The 25,963-nt window shown below is 32.1% G+C and overlaps 1 protein-coding gene across 1 annotated transcript; it reads left to right on the forward strand.

The window, feature by feature from the left end:
- Window positions 1-25,389, forward strand: LOC129228569 (growth hormone-regulated TBC protein 1-like). The gene is made up of 9 exons (XM_054863251.1): window positions 1-115; window positions 495-646; window positions 3,514-3,560; window positions 3,652-3,763; window positions 5,786-5,910; window positions 7,346-7,506; window positions 9,764-9,872; window positions 21,678-21,863; window positions 24,838-25,389. Exons 1-9 carry the CDS (start codon window positions 93-95, stop codon window positions 25,387-25,389), a joined length of 1,467 nt encoding a protein of 488 aa, XP_054719226.1. The 5' UTR covers window positions 1-92.
- Window positions 25,390-25,963: the final 574 nt, after the last annotated feature.

Genomic DNA, 25,963 nt, shown 5'->3' on the forward strand with positions numbered 1-25,963 from the left:
GTTTGATGTTATCAATATTAAAAATTTAATTGATTTAGATGTCCTGTACAGACTTTATTTGTCAATAATACTTCCTATTTTTGAAGGCTATAATGAGCCAGCCTCCACGACCTAAGTATGTTGTCCATAAAAGTCCTCTATTCTTTTCAGATTCGCTAAATACTTTTTACAAAATTTTGCTTGCCTACACTGCCGCCCACTTTCCTTATATTCTTGTAATATCAAAGCCGGCTTTTGCTGTTTTATTTCACAGCATGAATATCGAAATTTTGTGTGATTAAAAAAATATTCCAGAATGCATAATTTGTATTTGATTTAATACTAGATCGATTGAATTCAATTAGATAATATTATATTACAATAGTATATGATGATTCTTGTTTGCTTTTTACGTTATTTATTTATTTATTTTAGCTCTTAGTAGATATATGTAATATATTGTTTTAATCTCGTTTCAGTGCAGTACTTTGATCCATTAAAAATGTTTATTTTAGTGTTGATACGTATGGATTTGAATGGCCAAAAGACTTCAACCATGAACAGTACGATGAGTTCATGTCGAAATACGTAACAGTATTAAGTCGGAGGGCTAAAAAATGGGACAGATTACTAAATTCCAAGGAAGGATTTCGTAAAAGCAATAAAGGTTAGTTTTAAATAGTCTATTCTGTCTTGAAAATTATTGTATATTATTTAGTGTACTTTAGAAAAAAATATAAATTTTTAATGTTCTTGCTATATGGTTATGGAATAAAACTGAATTGAAATTACAAACAAGACATTCTGAACTGTATTGTACTTGTAACATTAATAATTCTTTTTGTATTAATTTTGTCACAACATTATAAATGAAATTGCTTACAGCTGTCATATTGCAGTCTTCTATAAGTAAAAATTCTTCTTAGAACAAAACAAAATAAAAGTTTTTATTTATTTCCTGCTGTAATGGTGCTTGTTTCAGACAAAATCCTTGTGTTGTTCATTTTAGCATACTAGAATTTCCTATATGTTTTAATGAGACTAGTTGCTCGAGAGCTGAATAGTGTAACAGTTTCCAAAAGTCTGTTTGTTTCCTTTTACTGCTCCTGTTGTGTTTTTGTTAGTGTGCCTTCAGCTTCAGATATTTGCAAAATTATTAGCATTTGAAAAAAAAATTGCCTTTTGGGCATAAATAAAAAATGACAAGAATTGGGAAAGAGGACGTTCCCTGATTCAAAGTTGCCCTCCCCCCCTCCCCCCGCAGTTGCATATGCCACTGAGTGCATGTAAAACTAATGTTAACATTTTTATTCCTCATTCAAAGTACAGTAAAACCCCTCCTAATGGATACCCCTCAAAGACGGACATCCCTCTTAGGGCCTGTTCATATATCGGGCATCCATTCCCTCCATCACGTTTTTTTTCCTCCCAAAACAGGTTTTCTTTGCTGGTTGCCATGACAGCAAGCCATCTTGGACAGGACCGGTTTTGATCAGAAGAATCTTGATATCTGACGGCCGTCAAAAGTAGGACAGCATTTCATTGGTTCCCGCCAAGCAGCGTGCTCTTTTCTCTGGTGTGTGAGTTCAGCCACGTGATTGATGTGCGGCGACCGTATGTGAATGCTACTCTTTTCGTCGGCATTCCGTCACATCAAAAAATGTGGGACGGATGGCCAATAAGTGAACTGTCCTTTATACGGACAATTTTTAATTCCCCAGTTGCAATGCAAATAACATTATTAAACCCCTGTCCTGCAGACACCTCTCTATTGCGGACAAAAAAAGTGACCGCATTAGAGGGATTTTACTGTATTTATTGTTGGTTTAGTGAATTATAAATATTAACGTGTAAGAAATAAAATGCTTAAATTTATCTGCTTGTGTCTTTTCTAATTACCCTGGCCCATGGGTGCTAGACCCTCCGTCTCAGGATGGATTTCTGTCTTGGACAAAATTTCCAAGACGGAGGTCGGAACGGAAAGAAATTCGATGACTGTCATTTTAAACTAATAAAAGAAAAGAAGGGTTGTCTTTGGCGATGTGGAAAGGGGAGTTGCTCTTTTAGTAAAAAATAAATCTTAAACAAACTTACACTGCCTTTAGTGTGCCTGCTTCACACAAGGAGAAGGGAGTATTCTGCTGCACAGCCGAAAAAATTTTGTTTCTGAAGTTTTAAGAACTCGTTTTTTTGGGGGGCTATCATTGTATGACTTAAGTGGGAAGGGAGTCGGAAGCTTCTGTCAAAAGTTTCTGAAATTAAAGTATTAAAACTTTTAGGCGGTCATAAGTCATGTATGTAGGTAAAGGGGGTACTGTGTTCTTTGAAAAAAATTTAGAAACTGAAGCCTTGAAAACAAAAATTAAGGACGTTTATGGTGAACTTAGAGAAAGGGGTTTGGGAGTTCTCTCCTGAAAATTTTTTGATATTTAAAACACTTCTTTAGGCTGTATTTGAGTGCCTTTTGAGGGATATGATTCGGGGACCCTCCCTTGGGTAAGGAGTCGGTTCTCCTTTTTTTTTTTTAAATTAATGAATATCAGATAATATTCTTCATTAAAAAGATATATCTACTTCCCTGAAGCTGTTTTTTATTGCTAATTTTACCACCTGCTACCTTATAAAAGAATTCTTTTACAAATGAAAGCTGTATGGGGGAATGTTGACAATTACCATAATCGCATATACCCTTCCTTCTTTTTGGTTTGTTCACTCTGTCTTGGGTAGACATTCCGATCAGAACTGATCTATGTTGCAAAAGGTAAAATCTTATGTCCCAAGCAATTTTATTGCTGCAATAAAAATGTTTACGATCCGCAAAAAGCTAATGTCGGGGAGCCAGAAATGCTTTTATCCCTAACATCATCCAACATCGTCTAAAGTTGCGTTTTTGGATCTTCAATTTTGAAATATTGCCAAAGGAGAGTTCTTGAACTCCATCCCTTCAAATGCATTCAAAAAGGTTGTCAATGTTATGAAAGATGGAGTACAATTTCGTTTTTAAAGCTTCAATTTCAAAATCTTCAAAGCTTTAATTTCGGGAAGAGCCTGCCCCCCCCCCCCCCCCCCTTTTTTTTCTCTAATATTTTCGAAGATTGCCCAATATTGTGATTTTGGGACTTTCAGTTTGAAAAATTTAATGCAAGAGAGTTCCGAACCCCTCCTTTCCCTGAACTTTACCAAAATGGCCTATCATTGCATTTTTTAAACTTCAATTTAAAAAAAAAATCCCTCCAGACCCCCATTATTGGTGGTTTTTAGATTTTTGGAACCACGATATCAAAATGCTTAAATAATGAATTTAAACAGGGTCCACATGTTGTTAGAAAAGACAAAAGCTTAAAATTCAGATTAAACACAGATTCCAATACTGCCATTGTTAAAATCTACAAACATTTATACTCATAAATTGCTCCTTCACTAGTCGAGCCCTTGTGGATTTTTTTTAAGTTGAATTTGTAAAAATATAGTTATCTGTTTTTAAAAACATATTACATAACAAAAAATTTATATAGTAATGTTTATTCTTTTTAGTGAAAAGATATGTAAGGAAAGGTATTCCTGGTGGTCAAAGAGCTGTGGTGAGACTTTAATGTGTTAATTACTAATCAATGTGCAAATATAATCTTGATGTATCTTATGTGTCATTCTACTCTCCTTTTTTAAATTCAGATATGGTCAATCATTAGTGGTGCTAAGGAAATGAAAGAGCAAGACCCAAATCTGTATTCAACACTTTTAAAGACTCCCATGAGACAAGATTTTATTGAAACAATAAATTTAGGTATTGTGTTGAATCATTGTAGATTTTAATAGAGTAGGGGAAGGTCAGGCACCTTTTAACACTTTTTAGATAATAATTTTTAGAAATTTGATTTTCAAACTAATTTTCACCTAACTTAGCTGCACACGCAATTTAGACATTTTTGCTTCAATGAAAATTTATTTTACTCCATTACAGTAGACCCTCGTTTTACGTGTTCCGTGGAAATGCTGCATGAATGGAGACCTAATATTAGTGTTAAAATAGGAGTTAGGTTCTGTAGATTAAAAAAATTTTTCATTTAGTGATGACTAATTGTACGTATAATACGTTTAATGTGTACTTATATCGATTTCTATGTACAACATGCATAAAGAAAATATAAATTAATTTCGTGTTATGTTTATAAAAAGAAGCTGGTCTTTTGGCAGTCATTAAGAATTTTTCTCTGTAGTTCTTTGCAGAGCATTCACGCATCCATGATCACTCTCATCATTTCCATGATCGAATCTTTCTTCACTAACAAATCAGAAACATCATTTCTATTGTCTTGTAATGGCATAACTTTACTTCTGGAAAGAGTTCTGGAACCAATCGCATGAAATGTCTCCAGTGGCCCAAGCTCGATTATTAGCATGCCAAAATGCAATCCATTATGTGTAATCTGCAATCTTTAGGAGTTTGGATTTTGAAAGAGGGGACATTTTTATCTGTTTGCATTTCCGCATCCGCGTAAAACCAAAACTCATCCGCGTAAAATAAAATAAAGGTGTCAAATCTTAAACCGTGTATAATTGAAATTGTGCAAAAGAAACCGGCGTAAAACCAGGGTCCTCTGTATTTCATCAAATTAAATTTTTATACAAAAAATTAATAAGTCATTACAATGTCCCAACCTGCCTCACTAGGTGGGGCACCTTGGAACACCAGCAATAATCCTTATAATTGTCATCTTAAATAATTGAAATCTTATTACTAAAAAGATACTGCTGCTGTTTCAAGCGCAGATGCATCAACAGCAATTAACTTCCTATTTTCTTTTCTAAATCTCACCCTTTCTGTTATTTAATGTTTTTAAACTTTACCAAGAAAAAAAAAATTCTGTATAACAGTAGTCATTTTCTCAATTTTAGTTTATTTAAACTCATCAGATTTATTTGGTACAGTGAAATAGGCTTTTTCTGTACTGTAAACAGGTGAAGCAGCTTGGGACAGTGTCCCAACCTGCCCCACTTAGATTATTTTTATATATCAACTTTTTAAAAGTTAGACTTAGCAGCACAATACAGTTTTAAACCATAACATTATTATAGAAGGGCATTATTTTAATTCCCACATGCTCTGATTGAAATTATTTCATTTCCTACTTAAAAATTTTAATAATGAAACCATTTATCAATGCAACTCCAAACCTCTCAAAACAAAGAAAATTAGAACAGTCTTTAACTGTTCATGTGAGGAATTCCAAAGTACACTGAAGAGTAGATTCTGCTGCCATCGATGATGTTCTAAGAGAACTAATTTCTATTTATAAAATTAAAGCTGAAATTTATGGTGTCCCAAGGTGGGCCATGTCCCAAGGTGCCCCACCTTCCTCTACTAAAAATGTTTTCATTACATATTTGAAACACAAAAAAAGACTTCAGTTTTTATAAACTACATTATCAAATTATATTTTATGAATTACTGAAAACATGATGTGTACATTAATGATTTCATTTAGTATGTATGCAAAATTATATTAGTGTCATTTCAAATTTAATTCAAATTTTCTTGTGAAGGCTAAAGTTAATTTGCTCAGTACTTTGTGCTCTAATTTTGAATTAGCAATTATTGTTGTTGAAAAAGTGTTTTATGCATTTTATAGGAGCATAAAATAAAACCCAGTTTAGAAAAAAAAATGTTATGAAGCTGAGAACCTTTTTTTTTTTATATCTGCTTCATATACTTCATTTTTAAATGTAATTATTGATTGTTTGTGTGATGTAAAAGTTTTGTTTCGAACATTAAGTAGACTAATATTGCTGTGTTTCATTTTTGCAGATATCCCACGAACATTTCCTGATAATATTTATTTTAAATGCTCTTCAAGTGATTCAAAACAACAGCCATTAAAAAATGTGTTGCTGGCTTTTGCTCATCAAAATCCTACTATTGGGTATTGTCAGGTGTGAAAATTTTAATATTTCCTTGAAGTGGAAATCACTATGGCAGAGTAAAAATTATCCTTTGCGTAACTTCTTTGCGCAACTTTGTTTTTAAGTAGTTTTTGTAAAATACGATATTTCTTGCAACCAAATGAAAGTTTTAAGGGTTCAAACTAGTGATGTGCCGGTTACCCGAGGGAAAACAAAGATCTGTAGGTATTCCTTAAGTTGTTAACGGAGCTTTAATATTCTTAAATTTCAACACATATTTGAATTCTAAATACAGGTAAGTAAAACACGATTTTAAATTCCATTTTAATGTAGTTTCATTTCTTATTTACATTAAAGACATCATTTCTGAAGTCAATTTGTAACCCCAGCCAAAAGAAGAAGTTAATAAGTGAAAATTTACCGGTACGTTAAAAATATTGGCACTAATCAAAAGAATGGATTTTTCTGTGTTTAATTTGTTTGGAGCTCCCAAGTTATATACAGTATGAGTTATCTTGTTAAGTAAATCTTAAATCCAATTCTAAACTTTTATACACACAATTGGTAGTGATTTCATTGTTGAAACATAAGAAGAAAAAACTCAAAGATTTCAAAATTTCTATCTGCTGTCAGCTTCTATTTGTTAACAATGTGTGTTCTGACCCAGGAGATTCATCTTAATATTAGGTTGGCGTTCTGGGACAGTTTTTTTTTTTTTCGTTCAATATTTTTTGTTATTGAATTGGGGTTTATATTCTTCTTCATTTTGGTATTTTTGCATTCCCCAAGAGAGGCCAGAGAAACTAAACTCTCTGTTTACTGTTTGTATAAGTGTTCCCAGAGCTGTGTTAATTAGTCGATAGTGGCAAGTCGCTAGGAATGGCCAAGGGCTGCATACATGCCGAAATTAAACGCAAAAAAAAAAAAAAAAAATTCTAGCCTGTCCAGTAGCAGCTTAATATTTCTCCTACATCTATCAAGCAAGCTAGAAATACTTTTTCATACTTTATTTCAGCATTAGTACTTTATTTCAGCTGTCCTGTTACTCCCAACTCTTCCTCAATTTTAGCAGTGACTTATTTTAAGAAGAGATCAAATTCTTGATTATGCTTTTGCCATAGATAAAATTTTTTTATGAAATAGTGTCTGTATCCTGACGGGAATACCTTTCATGACAAATTTTAAACTTGGGTCGTTGAAACAGGTTCAAAAAAAAAAGAGCTCTGTATCTGCATCTGCGGATCTACATTTTTAATGATCCGGCTCATCACTAGTTCAAACACATAAAATTGAATACTAAATCTTCTAGTAGCTCATAATTTTTTCCATTATTCTATTTAAATTTTAGCAACTTTGAAAGTTGTCAAAATTTTAAGTTATTTATAAGTATTTTGTATTCTTTAATGTAGTTCAATTGAAAAAGAAATTGTTAGTACATATAATAGTTGCATGTCTTCTATCTTAGGGACTGAATTTCATTGCTGGAATCATGTTACTGGTTACTGATAGTGAAGACATGACTTTCTGGCTACTGCAAAGTCTTAAAGAAAAGATTTTACCGGATTACTATACCAAAGAAATGACTGGGCTTTTAACTGATATTGGGGTGCTTGAAGAGTTGATTAAGTTAGTACAAATTTGAAATATTTACGAAGTATTATTTTTTATTCTATAAGTTTCTTTTAAAATAGATTTTTTTTTTTGTCATGTTTTTACTACCGCCTCTTAGGAGACCCAAACCCTTTTCATGTCATGCCCAAAAATTAAAGCAAAAGAGAGTGAGTTAATGCAGTAGTCTAATTTAAGCCTTGACCAATAGGTGGCAGCATCTTCCATCACCACTTCTGTACTTTAGGCAGTTCTGATTGGGTGGGACTGTGTCAAGGACCAGGGTTACTACATGCAAACAACCAAAGTTATTTCATACCCATGAATTTAACGAGCAGTTTTTCTTCATATACTTTGCGGGAGTTCGGTGATGACAGGTTCCGGCCCCATATTGTCTCATCTCGAGTGCAAAGCCCTATCTACTTGGTTACCTAACCTATGACCCAATATATTTTTGAATTAAAAGATTTAATGTTCCTATTCATTTTTTAGTTAAATGAGAAACTTTTTCAAAATCCAGTGTTTTATTGGTTCTAAAATTCTGGTTGTCCCTATAATTAAAATTAAGTTTGAATGCTCTTTCTTAATTATATCTTACTCAGACATCATTTCAATTAACTGCTCCGTGTTTTTGCATTGGTTGATTTATCTTAGGTTTATTTCCAGTATGAATGAAGGCAACTTAAAAAAAACAGTGAGGGTAGACTCTTTAGGAAAACATGCAACAAACATTTTTTATAAATTTTTTAGGGTGACCCTCTCTCAAATTTTTCCCCCTTGCACTATGTAACCAATCCTAGAATTATAATATATTTACTTCATTTATTTATTTGTTTATTTATTTAGTTACAATAGAGAAAAAAAAATATTTATAAAAACTGAACTTAATCACATTGCTTAGGTAAGCAATTGATTTATGAACAGTTTTGACTCTGTAAGCTTTAAGCACTTTATTTTTCACTCAGCAAGAGGAGCTGCATTTTCCAAAAAATATTTATTGTTATTGTACAAGTGATAACTGTAAAATATGTTATTTTCTTTGTTTACGAAACATGCGTTGATCTTTCGACTTTTAAAGTTGTATAATGTACATCAGACTTATGATTCATTAGCAGATACTACAAAATACTTTCCATGTTTAAGAATGCATGATTCTAGTTTTACCTCTAACTTTTTTATTTATAGTAGATAGCTATGATTATGAGGAAACTAATTTGCAAGAATTTATTCTTGGTTTTTTCTAATTAATAATATCTGAACTATCACAGTAAATTATTTCTTTGATTATTTTTCCAAGACCCATTTACGTATTGTATTTTTTATAATAGTTAAAGATTTTCAAACAATATTCTCCTTTTGAAATCTCTAAAGTATGAGCAAGAGTTTACTCTTAATTATTAAAATCTCTGACAGTCCTGGGTCATGAGTAAGATGTGTGAAATTCTTCCCCATTAAAATTTTTTTTTGCAGTAACTTGCCATGCAAATCAGGTTCCCTACTTTCTATCAATGCCTAGCTACCGCCCTGCGCCTCTGACCGTTTGACAAGAAACATTTAGCATCAAAAAAATAAGTAAAATGCTTTTGAAACATGCTCACTTGAGCATGATAAGACGTTCAAAACCATCAATGAGTTAATTAATTACAAGGAAATTAGGTACAAAAATGAATGTTAAACATTCCTTAACAATTAATTGATAAAATCTTTCAGATTTTTCTAAAATAAAATTGCTTTTCTTACAAATAGTATTAAAAACCAAATAAACCTGGTTTAAACCAAAAAAAAAATTTTTCTTTTAAAAAAACCGGTTTTTATACCAACCCTGTTTATATGTGCTGAGATTAAAATAAAATGAAAATCCTGTTTTCCCTCCCATAGAAAATAGAATTTAAGTAAAGAGCTGATTATAACTGGCACAATATTGAAATTTTGTTCAAACTAAAAATTTCCTTGTATCTTCAAAACACGTATCTGCAATTTGTGCTAGTTGACGCTGTTATTTCCTATTTTAAGCTGCATTATATTAATTTACAATTTTGAATCGTATGTATGTAAACCTATCTGCTGTCTTTATCTTGGATCGTTCCTTTGACATTAAAATTAAATATTTCTATGTAATAGTTTTTTAATGTAAATTATTTCTAGTTTTGAAAATATCTTTTGACTTGGTATCTGTCCTCAAAATAATGTCTCACATTAGGATTCATTTATTATATTTATTTTTCTAGTGTTTGCTTGTATATCACAGAAAAATACATATCCTAACCTTTTCTAGAGAAAAAGTTCCGCAAGTTCATGAAAGAATGGTACAGACTGGAGTGTCTTGGTCTATGTATGTCAGCAAATGGTTTATTTGTTTATTTGCTGAAGTTTTACCAATTGAAGTAAGTTTTATTTTTAGTCCTTTTTAAATGCAATGCAAGATTAGAGGCATTATGCCATAAAGTCATACTTCATTACCAAGAATTCTAAAATTACTCAAAATCTAAAACCTTTTATTTTTACATCCAAGTTGAAACAATGTCTCTTTCTTATGAAAATTACATCACAGCTAACTAGTTTTTGGCTTTTTGTTAACAATTTTTTTGCAATTTTGTTATACAGTCGAGTCCCAACTTACGCGAGGGATGCGTTCCAAGATTCCTCACCTAAGTTGAAATTTCGCGTTTTGGAAAAATTCAGGTATAATTTTTTTAGAAGCATACAAAATTCTTTTAAACACTTATAAACACCCCTCAAAATGCTTTAAAGCATTCCTCAACTGTAAATTACAGTTTCTTGCTTAAAGAATAAAACTTTTACTGTATTTAAAAAATAAAAAATAAAAACTTTTATTCAACATGAAATACTTTAAGGTGCACAAAATGAATGATCAAAAGCTAAAATAAAACAACATGATACCCACAGTGTGTAGTAATAAAATGCTGCACTACAACAGTAGTGTACAGTGGATTAGTAATAATATTTATAAGTAAAAAATGAAGATGATGATGATTTATGCTCCATGATCAGATTATTATCTATTACATTTTAAATACGGTTGCTTTGCCTTTTCTTTAAAATGTTTCCATTTATGACAACAGTCCATCTTCCTATTATTTTTAAACCACAATAGAAGAGCAATTTCCATTTTCATGATATTTACTTTGCTTAGACATTTCACTGCAAGCTTCAATATTGAACTTAAGTTCTGAACTTTTATGGATATCTTTTTGTTTCGACTTTTTAATTGTATGCATGGTAGATTCACTCATATTTGTGTCGTGCTATCGTTGATGTAGTGTAGTTGTTAGGGCTCGACCGATGGCATTTTTTGGCCGATGCCGATTGTTGGCCGAATGTTCAAAGATGGCCGATGGCCGATTGTTTTCCTCCAAATGGCCGATGGCCGATGCCGTGGGCCGATGGCAAAAAAAAAAAAAAAAAAAATCAAAAAGAAATAAATTGATAAAATTGTCAGGGATTTAAAGGATCATTGATTCATTTCACTTTACTTCCTTTCTACGAATAAGAAATTGTAATCACAAAAAAAAATCAGATTTCGACCTAAATTTCTATTTTACGATCACCCAATTTATACTTCACAAGTTTTTTTCGGCACATCTGTACATATATATGTACCTAAGAACATATAAATAACCGAACTATCCATTTTGAACGCTCCTCAGTTAATTATCGCAAATTCTCTTGTAATGTCTTCATGCGCGTAAATTTGTGTCACTGAAAAACGTTATGAAATAGTAAGTTGAAAACTCATACGTAGGTAGTATGATTTAAAAGTTCGAGGACAAGTTGTATAAAACCTTACCCTGAATAGTTCCCTTTAAAGAAGCACATCTATCTACAAAATAGTCACCTTAAACGACTATGCACTTCTGCCAACGTTCGTATAGCTTTTAGAAGCACTTCTGAAAGACATTTTTCGTAACCACCTGTATGGCCTCTTGCGCTGCTGCTTTAACTTCATCGTGGGGAAGAAGGCGACTTTTATATTGAGGATGCACGGTTCGATTGGTCAATATTCTGATATGACAAACAAATAACAAAACGTTTCGTTGGACTTAGCTCCGTGCGACTTTTACCTGTTCCCAGCAAAAAAAAAAACATTTGCATGGATGCCGCTTTCTTCCGTCAGGAGAAGATAAAGCTGCATCATAGAAGGTAGTGAAAAATGGCTTCCAGGAGTGTTTCCAAAAGTTATATGAATACTGGCAGAAGTATATAGTCCCTCAAGGTGACCTTTTGAAAGTGGATGTGCTTCGGTAATGTGAACTATTCTGGGTAAGGGTTTATGCAGCTTGTTCACGAACTTTTGGATCGTACTACGTACAATCTATAGGGCAGTGGTTGGAAAAACTACATTTATTTTGTAGCGAACTACAACTACTTCGTAACAAATGTAGTTAACTACAACTACAACTACTTTTTTTTTAATGTAGCAACTACAAACTACTTTTGAAATGTAGCCGCTACTTCGCTACTTTTTAAGAAAATAAGTAAATAAAAAGCATACAGACTAGGGTGCCCCACAAAAAATGAAAGTCGATTTTTCTAGAGGCATACCCTCTTATATTTTTCTTCTTATGTTAAAACAATTGTAAAAGAAAAAAAGTTTCATGCAATTTGAACAAAGGCAGCCCGTGCCGAACTGTGTCTGAGAGGTTAAGCTAGCACTTGTAGGTACGAGTATGCCAGGACAAATTGAAAAAAAAATCTTTTTTTAGAAGCTCGAAATTTTTGTTGATAAAACGTTGCCCCTATATTCCACACTCCACATGCACCATAAAATCAATTATTCAAATTAAAAAAACATTTAGATATCCCACACTTGGCATAAAATTTATAATTTTCTTCATAAAACTGATTTTTTATTTCTATTTATCTACATATTAATTGAAACAAAATATCAAGTTCAAAAATTATTAGCGAACACATTTTCAGATCAACATTTGTAAATGAATAATAATATTAAAAAAAAAAAATGAAAATTTAACTTAACCTTAAAAAAATACATATCTTTGAGTAATGTAGGAGATTTAAATATTGCAGGAGGGCAAAAATTTCTATTTAACGCTATCTACTTTACTGCTCATATTTTTTATCTTGATAATTTCGTTAAATTTACCTTGCTTTTTTAAAATATGTATAAAAAAATGTAAATAAAATTATAAATTTTAGGCCAAGTGTGTATTATACCTAAAAGTTTTTTTTAAATTTGGATAAATATGTTTCTGGTACATGTGGGGCTATAGAGCCAACGTTTTATCAACGTGAAGTTTCGAACTTCGAAAAAATATATATATTTGGTCTGGTACACAGGTCTGGTTTTAACTCTCGGAAGAAAGCCAGTACTGGTTGCCGTTGTTCAAATTATATGAAAAATTTTTTACAATTGTTTTGACTTTCAAGTGAAAATACCGAGGGTGTGCGACTTGAAAAATCAACTTTTGATTTTTCGGGGGCACCCTAATAAACGCACACACCGTACGAAGAGTGAACGGGAAAAGGTTTAGATTGATAAATTAGCCCATCTGAACATGGAATATTACTAAGAAATGTATATTATTTCTTTTTTCTTTTTTTTCCCAAAAATGTCCGTTATCATACTTTTATGTGGATGTTTCACTTGCCAAATCGATTAACTCCATAAAACAGAAAGTCGAGAAAAGTGATGAAGAAGATAGTGTTATCCATAGGAGTGAATGGGCCCCCGTGTTACATTTTCTGCCATCGCAGGATCAGAAATGTACTGAGCCAAAAGTTTAATATAAATTCACATTCTAAGCATTGATTAAGCACTATTAAAGCAGAAATGAGGATTTTTTCAAAAAGTGGAGTTAATCGATTTGGCAACTGAGTCATCCATACAGCACTCTAATGCTCGTATTTATTGTAAGCCGGTCAGGTCAGTTAAGTAACATCTTCTATAACATTTACAGCTTCTTTATTTGGTGAACAAAGTTGAAGCATTATTTTTACGAAATTTTAATTTTCCCGTCGTAATCACGAAAATTTAAGCCTCGTGAAGTACTTTCAGGGTTCGTACGCCCTTGAAAAACCTTGAAAAGTGCTTGAAAAAAAAAGTTCATTTTCAAGTGCTTGAAAACCTTGAAAAAGTTTTAAAACCTTGAAAAAGTTTCTTAGTGCTTAAATTCTCCCAAAAATCAACGAATTGTGCTTAGAAGTTTTAAAAAAGTATTTCACCAATGCAATTTTCTGAACATGTGTTCAGTATGCAACATCGCGAAAAATTGCTTCCGTGTTTGGGATTTCAATCCTTTTGCATCTTGTAAATATTTTGATGTTTTTTACAACCGAAAGATATTTTGACATATGGTACCTTAGATTAGTTTATTTTTTGTTTAATTTCATTAATTAACAAAGAAATTAATTTGGAAACCATGACAACATTGACCTTACTCGGGTTTCGCGGAAAATTGCTCTTGTGTTTGAAATTTCAATCTTTTTGCATCCTGCAAATATTTAAATATTTTGGCTAATCAAATGTTAGTTTCGCATATGCTACCTTAGATTAGTATATTTTTTGTTTAATTTTAATAAAAAACAAATAAATTTATTTCGTGGGAAACATGCCACGTCGAACGAACTCAGACTTTGCGAAAAATTGCTTCTCGAGTTTGAAATTTCAATCTTTTTGCATCTTGCAAATATTTAAATATATTCACTAATTGGATGTTATTTTCATATTTGCTACCGTAGATTAGCATATTTTATGTTTAATTTCAGTAAAATATAAGTTTATTTTATGGGAAACATGACAACATTAAACTTAATCCGCGAAAATTTGTTTCCCTTGCTTGAGATTTCAATCCTTTTGCATTTTGTAAATATTTTTATATTTTTGGCAATTAGTAGTTATTTTGACACTGCTACATCAGATTAGCTTATTTTATTTTTTATTTTAATAACTAAAGAGTTAAAGAATTTATTACCTTGGTCTTGTTTAATTATTTGCTAATTTATTTTTGCAATTTTGAATGATTATCTTTACCTAATTTTTGGTCATAGCAGATTTTTTTTAAAAAAATTTAAATTTCAGCAGTTGAGCACCTAACAAATTAACTTAAAGTTTGTATTTTAAATATAAAGTTGATTTATATAATTTTATTTATAAGTACATCATTTTTTTATGTCTGCTAAAATAAATAAGGTGTATAAAAGGGGTGGTTGTGTTATGATTATTCACTTGAAATCCAGTAGTGTTCGTTTTTATGCTTTTACCTCCCTATATCTCCAATTTTCCCCTTTTCCTCAAATGTTCAAAATTACTACTTTATTAAGGTTGTGGGTACTTGGAGCTTACCGAAAGAGGCTTTAATCAGCAAAGGGGTAGATAGCTTAAGGAGGGTCATTCATCTTCATTTGGATCTAATAAATTGACCAGTACAAGCCTAGCTAGGCCCAGTGCCTGTTGCTGGTTATCAACAGGCACTGGGCATGGTATTTCTATGCAAAATATTTTGACTTAATAAACTATTTTATGAATTGTATGCATAGCAAAAGTTGTTGTTGTACATATGTATATTCAAGTAATAGGGGTCTTAGTTTTAAAAATTATTCCCCCCCCCCTCGCCCCATTTTGCTCTTTGAAACTTTCAGGTAATTTTTTATGAACTCACAAATCACCTGAATATTATTGCCTTTCTAAATTTAAATTCTAATTTCAACAATAACCCATTTTTTCCCAAAATAAAACTACTTTTGTCATAATATATGTCAACTTCTTGTGAATCTTTTCAATTTCGAAATATGGCTCTATAAATCTGAACTTGCACATTTATTGTCTATTGCAAGTTAATCAATGAAAGCTGAATAGGCTCAAGTTTGCATTCAGAGTATTTATCACTGCTTAAGCTGCTTTTGTATATTTTGAGGTGTAGAGACTGGACTGTGGACTTTCATAAACTTTTCTTACTTCCTAATTTTTAAATTTACTCGAGGACAGTTGAAATGCCTTATTGTCTGAACAGCTAATAAATACATACGAATAATTGATTTGCATACTTATAAATGATTTGCAAACCTAATATTTTTAGAACTTAATAGTGAAAACTGAAATAACTTTCTGGGTAGTGTTTTTGTCCTAACCGCCCTTATATTGTAATAAACCACTGTATAGATATTGGAAATAAATGTTGAAACCCGGGGGGGGGGGGGGGGAGTGACTTCAAAAACTCCTCTCTAGCAATGCCATTGAACTTGGGTATTTTAGTTTCTTCCCATAAAAGTTAAAAGCACTTATGAAAGGTTTTTTTTTAAGTATTAATTTGCTGATTCTAGAAAATATACAAACCTCTGACTGCTGCAACCTTTGAAAAACCTCAAAATTAAACCTCTTGGTATCTGCTTCTCTTTATGACCAAACTTTTCAAACATTTTCAGAAAAACTTTCAACGCAGTAGATCTTTCATCAAAGCGTCTCTCGTTGTAGAAAAAGCAATTTTGCTTTCCTATACTTTTTTGTATTATTACCTTATTTCTATGTGTTTGTAGTAAATGAAATCTGCATACAATATTTTTAGTACAAATTTATGATATTGCCTTGAAAACAAAATTTTTTACCTTGAAAAGTACTTGAAAAGTGCTTGAATTTTTTTCTGCCTAAAGGGTATGAACCCTGACTTTTGTTTTTCAACTTTCGGTCTGTTCATATAAAATTCACGAAATTTTCAACTCGCAAAATTACCGATGCCTTGGTTTTCGCGAAAATAAGTGCTTTTACAGTCTTGGAACAATAATCTCTTTGAAATCTAAAATGTTCATCCATGGGACATTCTCGGCAGCCAGAAAAAACAAAGGAGTTACAAAATTGGCTGTTATCTCTAATTCATATACTTTCTTTTTAAATCAAGCTCTATTCAATATAAATATTGACGAAATATGAAAAATACGATGACAAACAAACTAATGGCGTCAAACAGATATAACGTATGGCGTCAAAACGATATATCTGAAGTTATCTCGTATTTTTAAGAGCTTTATTTCTCGTATGCGCTGATGCACTTGTTTAAAACTTGCACCAGTCAAATTCGTTTGAACCTTAATTCTTTTTTTTTCTTCGGAAGTTTATTTAAAAGTAGTTTCCTGAAATCGCTACAAACTACTAATTTTTTGTATCGAACTACTCGCTACACTACTTTTTTTAAAAAGTAGTGCACTACACTACAAACTACTAAAAAATGTAGCCACTACAGTAGCGTCACTACTTGTAGCGCGCTACTTCCAACCACTGGTATAGGGTATAGTTATGTTTCTCCTTTTTAGACTGCTGTATGATGAAAGAGAAAGAACAACAACCAAAAAACAAAAAAAAAAAAGGAAGAAAAACAAAGAGACTGTTTAATAACCAATTGATTTGTTTTTTTTTTTTTAATCGAACATATAACTAAGATTTCAGTAATCTTGTAATAATGTATGGATTTAGGTACATTAAACATAGTTAAAAAACATTAAATTATGTTGTTTAATCATTCAAAAAAAATTAAGAATAAAACTATGAAATTGTCAACAAATTTCGCAATTAAAGTGGAAAGATTGCACATAGACATTTTTTAGTCATCAAATAAAACAAAAAAGGTAACAGATAAATTACAATATTAAATCAAAATAGGAATACTTTTGTACTTATTTAAAATTTGTGAATAGAAAAGTTTGCCTTTTTCATAAAGCTATAACAGTGACATAAATTTTGCTGAAAAAAGAAATAGCCATGAAAAGAGCGAGGTTCTTAAAACGCAGCTACAATAAACAAACTTAATATGTACACCAAGTTAATAACTGAATACATATACTACTTAATCTGATGTTTGCACACATAATATTGAACAATTTGATTGTTTAACCTTTTATGAAGCTTTACAAACAAGTTCAAATTGAACTTTTGAATTTAACAATAATTTTCTGAAATTATAAAATTGCATAATAGAAAATCCTTGAAACTTTTCTATAAAAAAGGAAAATAACTTATTCATTGATTTTATATAAATACATAGAAATAGTTACTTACAACAGAAAAAAAATCGATCGCTATTAATGATGCAAAAGAGATGGCGCATTACGAAACGAGGGTGAGAAATACGCAAAATGACATTTCTTGACCAAAATAAAAAATTGCTAAATATTTAAGAAATGCTTGAAACGACGAGGTAGGGTAAGGGGAGGGGGGGTCACCCTCTGATTTTGGAGTAACTCACACTTTGGCCACAACCTCGGCCTCATTTTTTTTAGTACAGAACCGCTATACCACCAACGCCTCGGAAGAGTTTCTGAATCTACTTCAGTACTTACGAAAAACAAATTCAAAAGTCCCATTGATTTCCGAATTATGTCACCATTCAAAACGTCTTTAATCAATTTCTTAAATGCTCTAAATTCTTTCTAAACAATAGATAAAGTTTGAAAAAAAATCTCCAATTTTATGAATGGTGTTACTTTAAACAACTCAGACGTACAACTAGAGTTTAATTTCTGAAATTAAGGGAGTGGGAGGACGGGCACGCAAGTGTTCTCGAAAATTCAAAAAATGCTTGTAACAATAGAGTTCAAAATAATCATAAACATTGAGCAGAAAAACCCTTTCAAAACTTGCACCCGAGTTTGTTTTGACGTGCAGTGGCGGATTTAAAATAGAGCAAATGTCGCAATTGTGCGAGAGGGCCCATAACCATAGTGGCACCGTAGGAGTTACAAAAATGCTTATGATAAATATTTTAAAACTTCTGTGATAGAGAAATAGGGTCCCAAAATGTATTTCGACGGGCCCCAAGCTGGTAGCTCTGCCGAAGCGATACTGAAAAGACTGCATTACTGTGATTCATATTACAAATATCGAAAAATTAAAAATTACCATCGGTTCAACGGGAATCTCACAAAATGAAACAAAATCGGTTTCACCATCTCATATTTGTTTCCATGGTCTCCAATTCCGCAATATATCAACAAGTGATCGTCAGTCTGAGACGCTATATTAGTTTTGCATTGAAATAAGTAATTAATAGCCACAAAAAATGAGTAAACAGCCTTTTCAGAACACCCGATTGAAAACAAAAAGGGAAGTGCACAACTGGAACGTACGCACACCTCACATGCGAAAATTTATCCTCCCTTAGCTTACAATTTTTGAGTTATGACTTATGAGAGATACAAACGTACGTCCAGCGGCGAGAAACAACGCAATAATTAACTTGTTTGGTACCTGAACGCAGTATTAAAACCTCTTTCAGGGGGGATTAAAATAGAAATTCATACTAAAATTTAAGTAAACAATTTTATATGAAAACAATAACTCCCTTTACATTGTATTGAAAAGTAAAACAGCCAAGGTCCTTTTTTTTTCAAAAACATCGGCCAATTCCATCGGCTTTTCAATGTTTTTTAAGGCCGATGGGCCGATGTTTCCCGCAAGTTAGCATCGGCCGCCGATGCCGATGGCTAAATTGTTGAACCATCGGCGCTGATGCATCGGTCGAGTCCTAGTAGTTGTTCAAGCATATTGAGAACCTTAACCCTTTTTTTGGCAGAAACTTTGTTCTTCCTCCCATCTTCACAAACTTTAGATAAAACAGCGCACTAAGATGCCATTAAATTTCATCAACTTTAAAATTTAGAATGAAAAAAAGATAAATGAAAGATACTGAGTAGTTATTTGATGCACTAACAGCGAGATGTGTAGACTAGTTTGGTGTGGGAACTTTCGCTGTCAGTGATGCTAAACATATGTCATAATATTCACGTAATCAATATTTAGTAGCCAATAACACAGCCGATACTTCCTTCAAAATTAATTTGTTTTGGACAAAGAATTCGCGTTAGCTATAAATTCAAAAAATTCTCATTATAGCTATTTCGCATAAGTCGAATCGCGTTGCAGCGGGAGTCGACTGCAGTGGAACCTCGACGATCATCTTTCTTGCCACCATGCATTTTGAACAATAATTATGGTATAACGATCCCTGTGGGTCAGCGTAAAATATAATAATCAGCACGATGGGGGCATGAAATCAAGACTCTGCAAACTGGGATCAAGGATCAATTTTGTATTAAATGAATGTAATGGAATTAATCAAGCAGTTCTTATGCATTTGAAATGTTTAAAGAGTTTTAAATTTAGCTGTTATGCACCATAGTTTTAACATTCAATCAGTTCTTAAAACAATGTTAATGCTTGACTGCTTTTGATTCTTTTCACATTCATTGTTCTGGTTTAAAAAAATAAACTAAATTTTGTTTTTAATATTTCTTGATGCTTGGCAACCTGCTGTAAGCTGACTTATCTTTTCAAATTTCTATGGGGGGGGGGGGTGGCAAAGAGTACATATTCAATACAGATTATGTATATTAGAAAAACCTGCTTACATGTAAATACATGGAATAGTAAAAAGCTATTCGTACAAAGCTGTTCACCACCTTTTTCTTCTTTTAAATTTTTAATTTAAGTTTTATTGACTGCTTTAGAATTAATTTTAACTAACTTTAGATATTAAGAATAACCGCAATTTTTGAATGTTGTAATCAAGAATTCATATATTTATGTTGTATTTCATACTTTTTAGTGATAACCAAGGATTAAAAAAATTTTTTTATATTTTACTGTATCCTAACATATGAAATTTTTGCTTTCAAAGTATTTAATAAAGGAAATCCTCTTAATGCTTATGCTTGTGTATGCAATTTATTACACAATTTGTATGCTACGGTATACAACTGAAAATTAAAGTCTTGAGTTAGTGGTGAGGAATTTAGTAACCATTGTATGCAGGGCTTTTTTCTAGGAAAACAAAAAGCCACAACATTGAAAGAAAAGCCTGACAGTGAAAGATCTTAAGGCATATGAGACCTAAATGCAATTTCATTCATTTGCATCTCCTCCTCCCCCCAGGGTGCATTCATGCCTTGCTTTATGCTTGCAAGTTTGTGCTTAAGGGGGTGAAGTAGGAGATTGCCACAAATAAAGACTTTACTTATATGTCGGAGATACGGAATGCTATGATTACTTAAGATTGATTTTAATCTCATACTAATTTGCGACAGAATAGAAATGGTTTGTTTTGAAAAAAAAAAATCATTCAGGTAATAAGTATCTGTGTCCAGTTGGATTTTTAAAAAATGACCAGTTAAGTATTTTACTTAGTTCCCAAAGTTAAATGCTTAGTTGCCAGGTGGCAAGTTGTTATCCTTATTTCTTCTGCACAGTTTCATCCACTGTCAATTTTTGACTGAAGAAGAACACTTGTGTGTTAAAAGTCTAATCCCTCCCCCAATAGTGCTTTTTTAAAGAGGCCTGTAAATAAAATGAGTTTTAGTTTTGTGCACTACTAAAACAGGGGTCAGCAAGTAATTTAATTTGGAGTCTGGATATATCTAAAAAAAATTATCGAGGCACAGAAAAAACTCTTATATGAATGCCTCAGTTGCCAAATCGATTAAATCTACTTTTTAAAAAAAATCTCATTTCTGCTTTAATAGTGCTTAATCAATGCTTAGCATGTGAATTTATATTAAAATTTTTGTTCAGTACATTTCTGATCCTGTAGTGGCAGAAAATGTAACACGAGGGCCCGTTCACTCCTATAGATGACACTATCTTCTTCATCACTTTTCTCGACTTTTTGTTTTATGGAGTTAATCAATTTGGCAAGTGAAGCATCCATATGCTTAATAATCATTAAAAAATTAAATCAATCATACAAAAGTAGAAATTTTTTAGAAATAGTATAAATTATTTCTTTTCCAAATCTGTTTGTGCCTACATTTTTTAAATACATGATTTAATTTAGCATATCAACATTTTTTCTCCAATTGTATCCCTTGACCTGCTTGTATTTGGAAATCATATGCTTTTTTCACACAAATTGAATTCTGTATACGAAGGGTGTCCTAAAAGTTTGTAAACACTTGCAAAAAATTAAAATTTCACTTGCCAAGTAATTACAAAACTACATTTTTTCCAAAATGCCAAAAATTCTACTTTTAGCAAGTGTTTATGAATTCTTGGGACAACCTAGTATTATGCATGCATATTTAACCAAAATTTTGAGTTTGAAACTTTTGATGTCTAAAATCCTTCTAATAAGAATATATGTAGCTCTTTTTTTTTTAATTTATTTATAGTAAAATTTAAAAACTCTAATATATTTTCTTCAATATTTTCTTATTTTAATAATTTTCAGACTGTTCTACGCATATGGGACTGCTTGTTTTATGAAGGATCCAAAATATTACTCCGTGTTGCTGTTACTCTTGTTATAAAAAATCGAGATAAGATATTAGCTGCCAAAAATTTCGTTGAAATAACTGAAGTCTTTAAATCTCTTCCACAAAGTGCTACTGTCACAGAATGCCATACTTTTATGCAGGTTAGTTTGTTTTCACTTTCACAAAAGGTGCTGTGTTATATTAGTAATAATAGCAAGCTAATTAAAATAGTAGTTTGAAGAAATTACCTGTTCTTCATCATATTTAAGAAATCGTTTTCTTATGCAATGGCCGCGGCTTATATGAATCACGTTTGTTCTTAAGAGTTTTGATTCAGTAAAGTAGCTGATTTAATAAAGCAGCTAATTCAATAAAGCTGCATTTTGTTCCGTTTTTAATGATTTGATTCAAAAAGCGGTTGATTCAATGTACCGCTGTAGAAAGAATGTGTGTGTGGATTGCTAAAAGTTTTAGGTTGGACAAAAGTTCATTCATCTAATCTAATGAATTTTAAAAAACGGTACAAAATAAAATGTTATAGATCCTCATTTTTTAAAACTTTAAAATTTGTAAGTCCTGAAAAGGGTTACATTTTTAGGTCAAAGCATTAACAAACTTGCTGATCAAAGCCTCTTTTCTTTAAAAATGTGGTTGGAAACTCTGTAGGAGAAAATGAATTAAAATTTTTTCTTAAGATTTTACATTTGAAAGTAATTATCTAAAGCATTCCTGCCTAACCTGCAGCCCATGGGCCATGTGTGGCCCACAAAGGTGTTCCATGTGGCCCCCTTTGTTCAATGCTAGAATATATTTGGAAACCTTCTAAAAGAACAGATTATCTTCATTAGTTATTACAAATGATTGCTACAAATTTAAAACCAAATAGCTAGAAATTGGTTTCTAAAACACCGACCGAAACTTTGTATCAATAATAAAATAAGCTTGTATTAATGGTATTAACAGTTCTTGGTTTGTAACTGCCTTGCCTTTTTTGTGTTTTCCCATGTTACCTGTAAAGACATAAATTAATTTTAATTTTATTCAATATGAGGTGTGGTCCTCGGACTAAAAAAAAAAAAAAATGTTAGACACCACTGACTTAAAGGAAAACAAGTTAATGTTTAGTCTGAAGGAGAAATGCAATGTTGGAAAAACCGCTTCAATTGTGCCGAGCTTTTCTTAATTTCTACCTTGTATAACTAAAACCTATGTTTTGGTAGCATGCCAGCATCGAAAACTTGCTTAGCAGATAATTCGACTTACATTTCATGCTTGGAATTTCAATCCTTTTGCATTCTAAAAGTATTTCATTTATTTTGGAAGTTAGTTGTTTTAGTCCGTGTTACTTTGAATCAGCTAATTTTCCACTTTATTTTAATAATTGGTGTTTTTTTTAAATATTGAATTAACATTTGCTTTTTAGACTTTTCAGTATTAAAATAAGTGGAGATATACATAATAATGAATTGAAATTAAATTTTTATGAATTATTAATCATGTGTTTCAAATGGGTTTGCTGCGAAAAAGTTAGAAATATTTTGCTAGTTTCTGATTTTTTTTGTTTTTGGCAGAAAAAGTTTTGCACCCCATCTTCAAACTAATTTTATTTATACTATTAAAACCTGTGCTCATCTGTGTCTGTATCCCTATCACCTCCAAACTGTCAATGTCTAGCAGGTCAGTGCTGAAACCCTTAGATACTGGACATCCAGGGAAAGCCATTCTGCCCCTATCTCACCCCTCTAAACCTTAAGGTGCTGAACGTCCAAGTTGTCCTGAGGAATTCCATTTGTAAAAGTATTAGAGTAACCCCTCGTTATATCTCGCTTTTCGGGGGACAACGAAAAAGTGCGATATAACAAAGGTCATTAAAAATAGTTATCCATCCAACACATACAAGTAAATTAGCATTCACTCTTTTTGACATGATTTTCAAATGGTTTTGATATAGTTCACAAATTTGCTATCACATTGAAACTTATACAAGATTTAAATTTAAATAAATTTTTAGCATCAATATGAAATGGCGAATAAAGATGATCTTCATTAGCTACAGCATGGTAAGAGTGAGCATTCCAATACCCTCTTATTCCCAGTAGACTTTCTAATCCCTTCGATTTGCAGTAGAAAGGATGTGAAAAGTAAAAGTAACCAGATTGTTTAGAGAAAACCCTTTTGCCCGCCCAGAGCATTCTTCCTTTCTTTGATACAAATCCTGATTTGTGCAACCAAGCACAAATCCTTTCTGTGCTAACAGGTAGTCGTATGTTCTATGTTATCTTCTACTTGGACCAGCATGATACTTGAATGCTGTCTCTCACTCATTGTAAAGGTCTTAGTATCAATATCAATACATAAGAAAACGTCAAGTAGTTTCCAAACTATATCTTAAACTAAAATGTACTGCATGTATGTACATTTGGATGGCAAAAGTTGCTGCTGCTTTTCCAGCGAATTCAGAAGAATAGGAGCATCTTCGTTTTGTCCATTTACAAAATAAAAAAAAAAGACTTTTTCTGAGTAATACCATATGTTTTCATGAACAGTTTCAAGCTTAAAGCAAGGTTTTTTTTTAGGTTTTAATATTTTGGGAGGCAGAAGAAAGGAGCGATATATCAAGGCGCGATATAACGAGGGGCTACCGTAAAATCATCGTCACCCAATGCTAGCTACTTACGGGGGCTGGCAGACGGAGTAAGCAGGGGGTTGTAGCTCCCTAGTATTTAATGAAACTTTAATGCAGTGAAATAAATGATCTTATTTATGCTTGTTTGTTTTGCAAATACAAACGCAACAACCGGCAACAAGCTCTGAGCCAAGCTAGGCTGGTCCTAGTCAATTTATCAATCCCCCAATGAAGATCAATCGCCCTCTTAAAGCTACCTCCCCCCTTGCTCATTACAGCCATTCCAAGTGCCTACATCCTACAACACTGAAATGGTAATTTTTCCTAAGCTTCAGAAGAGCCTGAGATGTGAATAGGTTGAAACAATATGTTTTCATAACTGTTTGAATTTTCTCAAAATATTTCGTTTTGTAACAAGATTTTGTCTGCTAGGATACATTCTTAAAACTATATGCATTAAGTGTTTTTTTTTTTTATTATAATATTCCATTGTGCTCTAATAATTACAGGCTATATTCAGATTACCTGGTTCTTTTCCAAAAGCCCATATTTTAAAACTTCGTGAGTACTGTCGTCAGCTTGTTGAGAAAGAGCAAGAACACACAAAAATACTACAGCAACAACAACGACAAAAGCAAGCAGAGGAAAAGCAGGCTCGAGAAGCTGCGTTGGAGTTAAAGAGGCAGAATGAAGAAAAAGAGGCTGCATTGTTAGCAGAACAGGAAAAACTCAAGCAGGAAGAATCCGCAGAAGAAGAGAACAAAGAAAATAGCATCAGCATTGAAGGTGGTGCTTCCCAAATGCCTACCAGTAATAACATCTCTCCATCTAAAGCTATGCCCAATGTGAATGGAGATATGAACGTTACTATTGTCAACCAGGAAGCAGAACAGCATACAAATGAAGATAGTCAATCATCTGATTCTGTTCAGAATCTAAAGGAATCTGTGATAGCTTCTCTCAGCTTCGATTCACCGAAGCAGGTGGCTAACGGGAAACAAGCTCACTATTCAGAAAAAGTATCTGAGTCACCAAGTAATAATCCTGAACCTCATGTGTAACTGGTTCATAGTATTAGTACAAGATAGCAATAACTGTGTAGCATCATAGCCTGCAATATGACTTAGAGCGTCACATCAGCTTAGGCTCGTAATTGGATTGCCTTACGATTTTTTCTTAGTGTTGAATTTTGAAACTTTTGCACTTTATGTGTTTGTTGATCTTGAGAATAGTTTGTTATTGTTGAGCCAGAAAATACTTATGTATTTTAGTACATATGCAAAGCATCTCTTTCACCTTCCATCACATCACTGTATATAAATCTTTATGATAGCTGCAAGTAATTTTGACTGAGTCCTTGTGCATATATTTCACCAGTGGTACACACAGGATTTTTTCAAAGGGGAGGTCCAGGATCGAAGGTCCACCATTCTCATATCATACTCCAACACGCAAACATATTCTTTTGATTTATCAATTATCGGGACCAAAAAACATTTAAAAAAAAATTTTTTTTTTGAATAGTTACTTTATCATTAGATAATAAAAATAATTTATTAATAACAAATACTTAATTAAAATACAAGAAAGCACAAGAATGAATGTTTTTACTTTTATCATAGTTAAAAATTAAAA

The sequence above is a fragment of the Uloborus diversus genome, chromosome 8, assembly GCF_026930045.1.
Source record: "Uloborus diversus isolate 005 chromosome 8, Udiv.v.3.1, whole genome shotgun sequence".
Taxonomy (NCBI): Eukaryota; Metazoa; Arthropoda; class Arachnida; order Araneae; family Uloboridae; genus Uloborus; species Uloborus diversus.

Coding starts and splice junctions, on each gene's coding strand:
- LOC129228569 (XM_054863251.1), top strand. CDS start 93: ATGAGCCAGCCTCCACGACCTAA. Junction 647..3,513: donor ATTTCGTAAAAGCAATAAAG/GTTAGTTTTAAA, acceptor TATTCTTTTTAG/TGAAAAGATATGTAAGGAAA. Junction 3,764..5,785: donor TATTGAAACAATAAATTTAG/GTATTGTGTTGA, acceptor TCATTTTTGCAG/ATATCCCACGAACATTTCCT.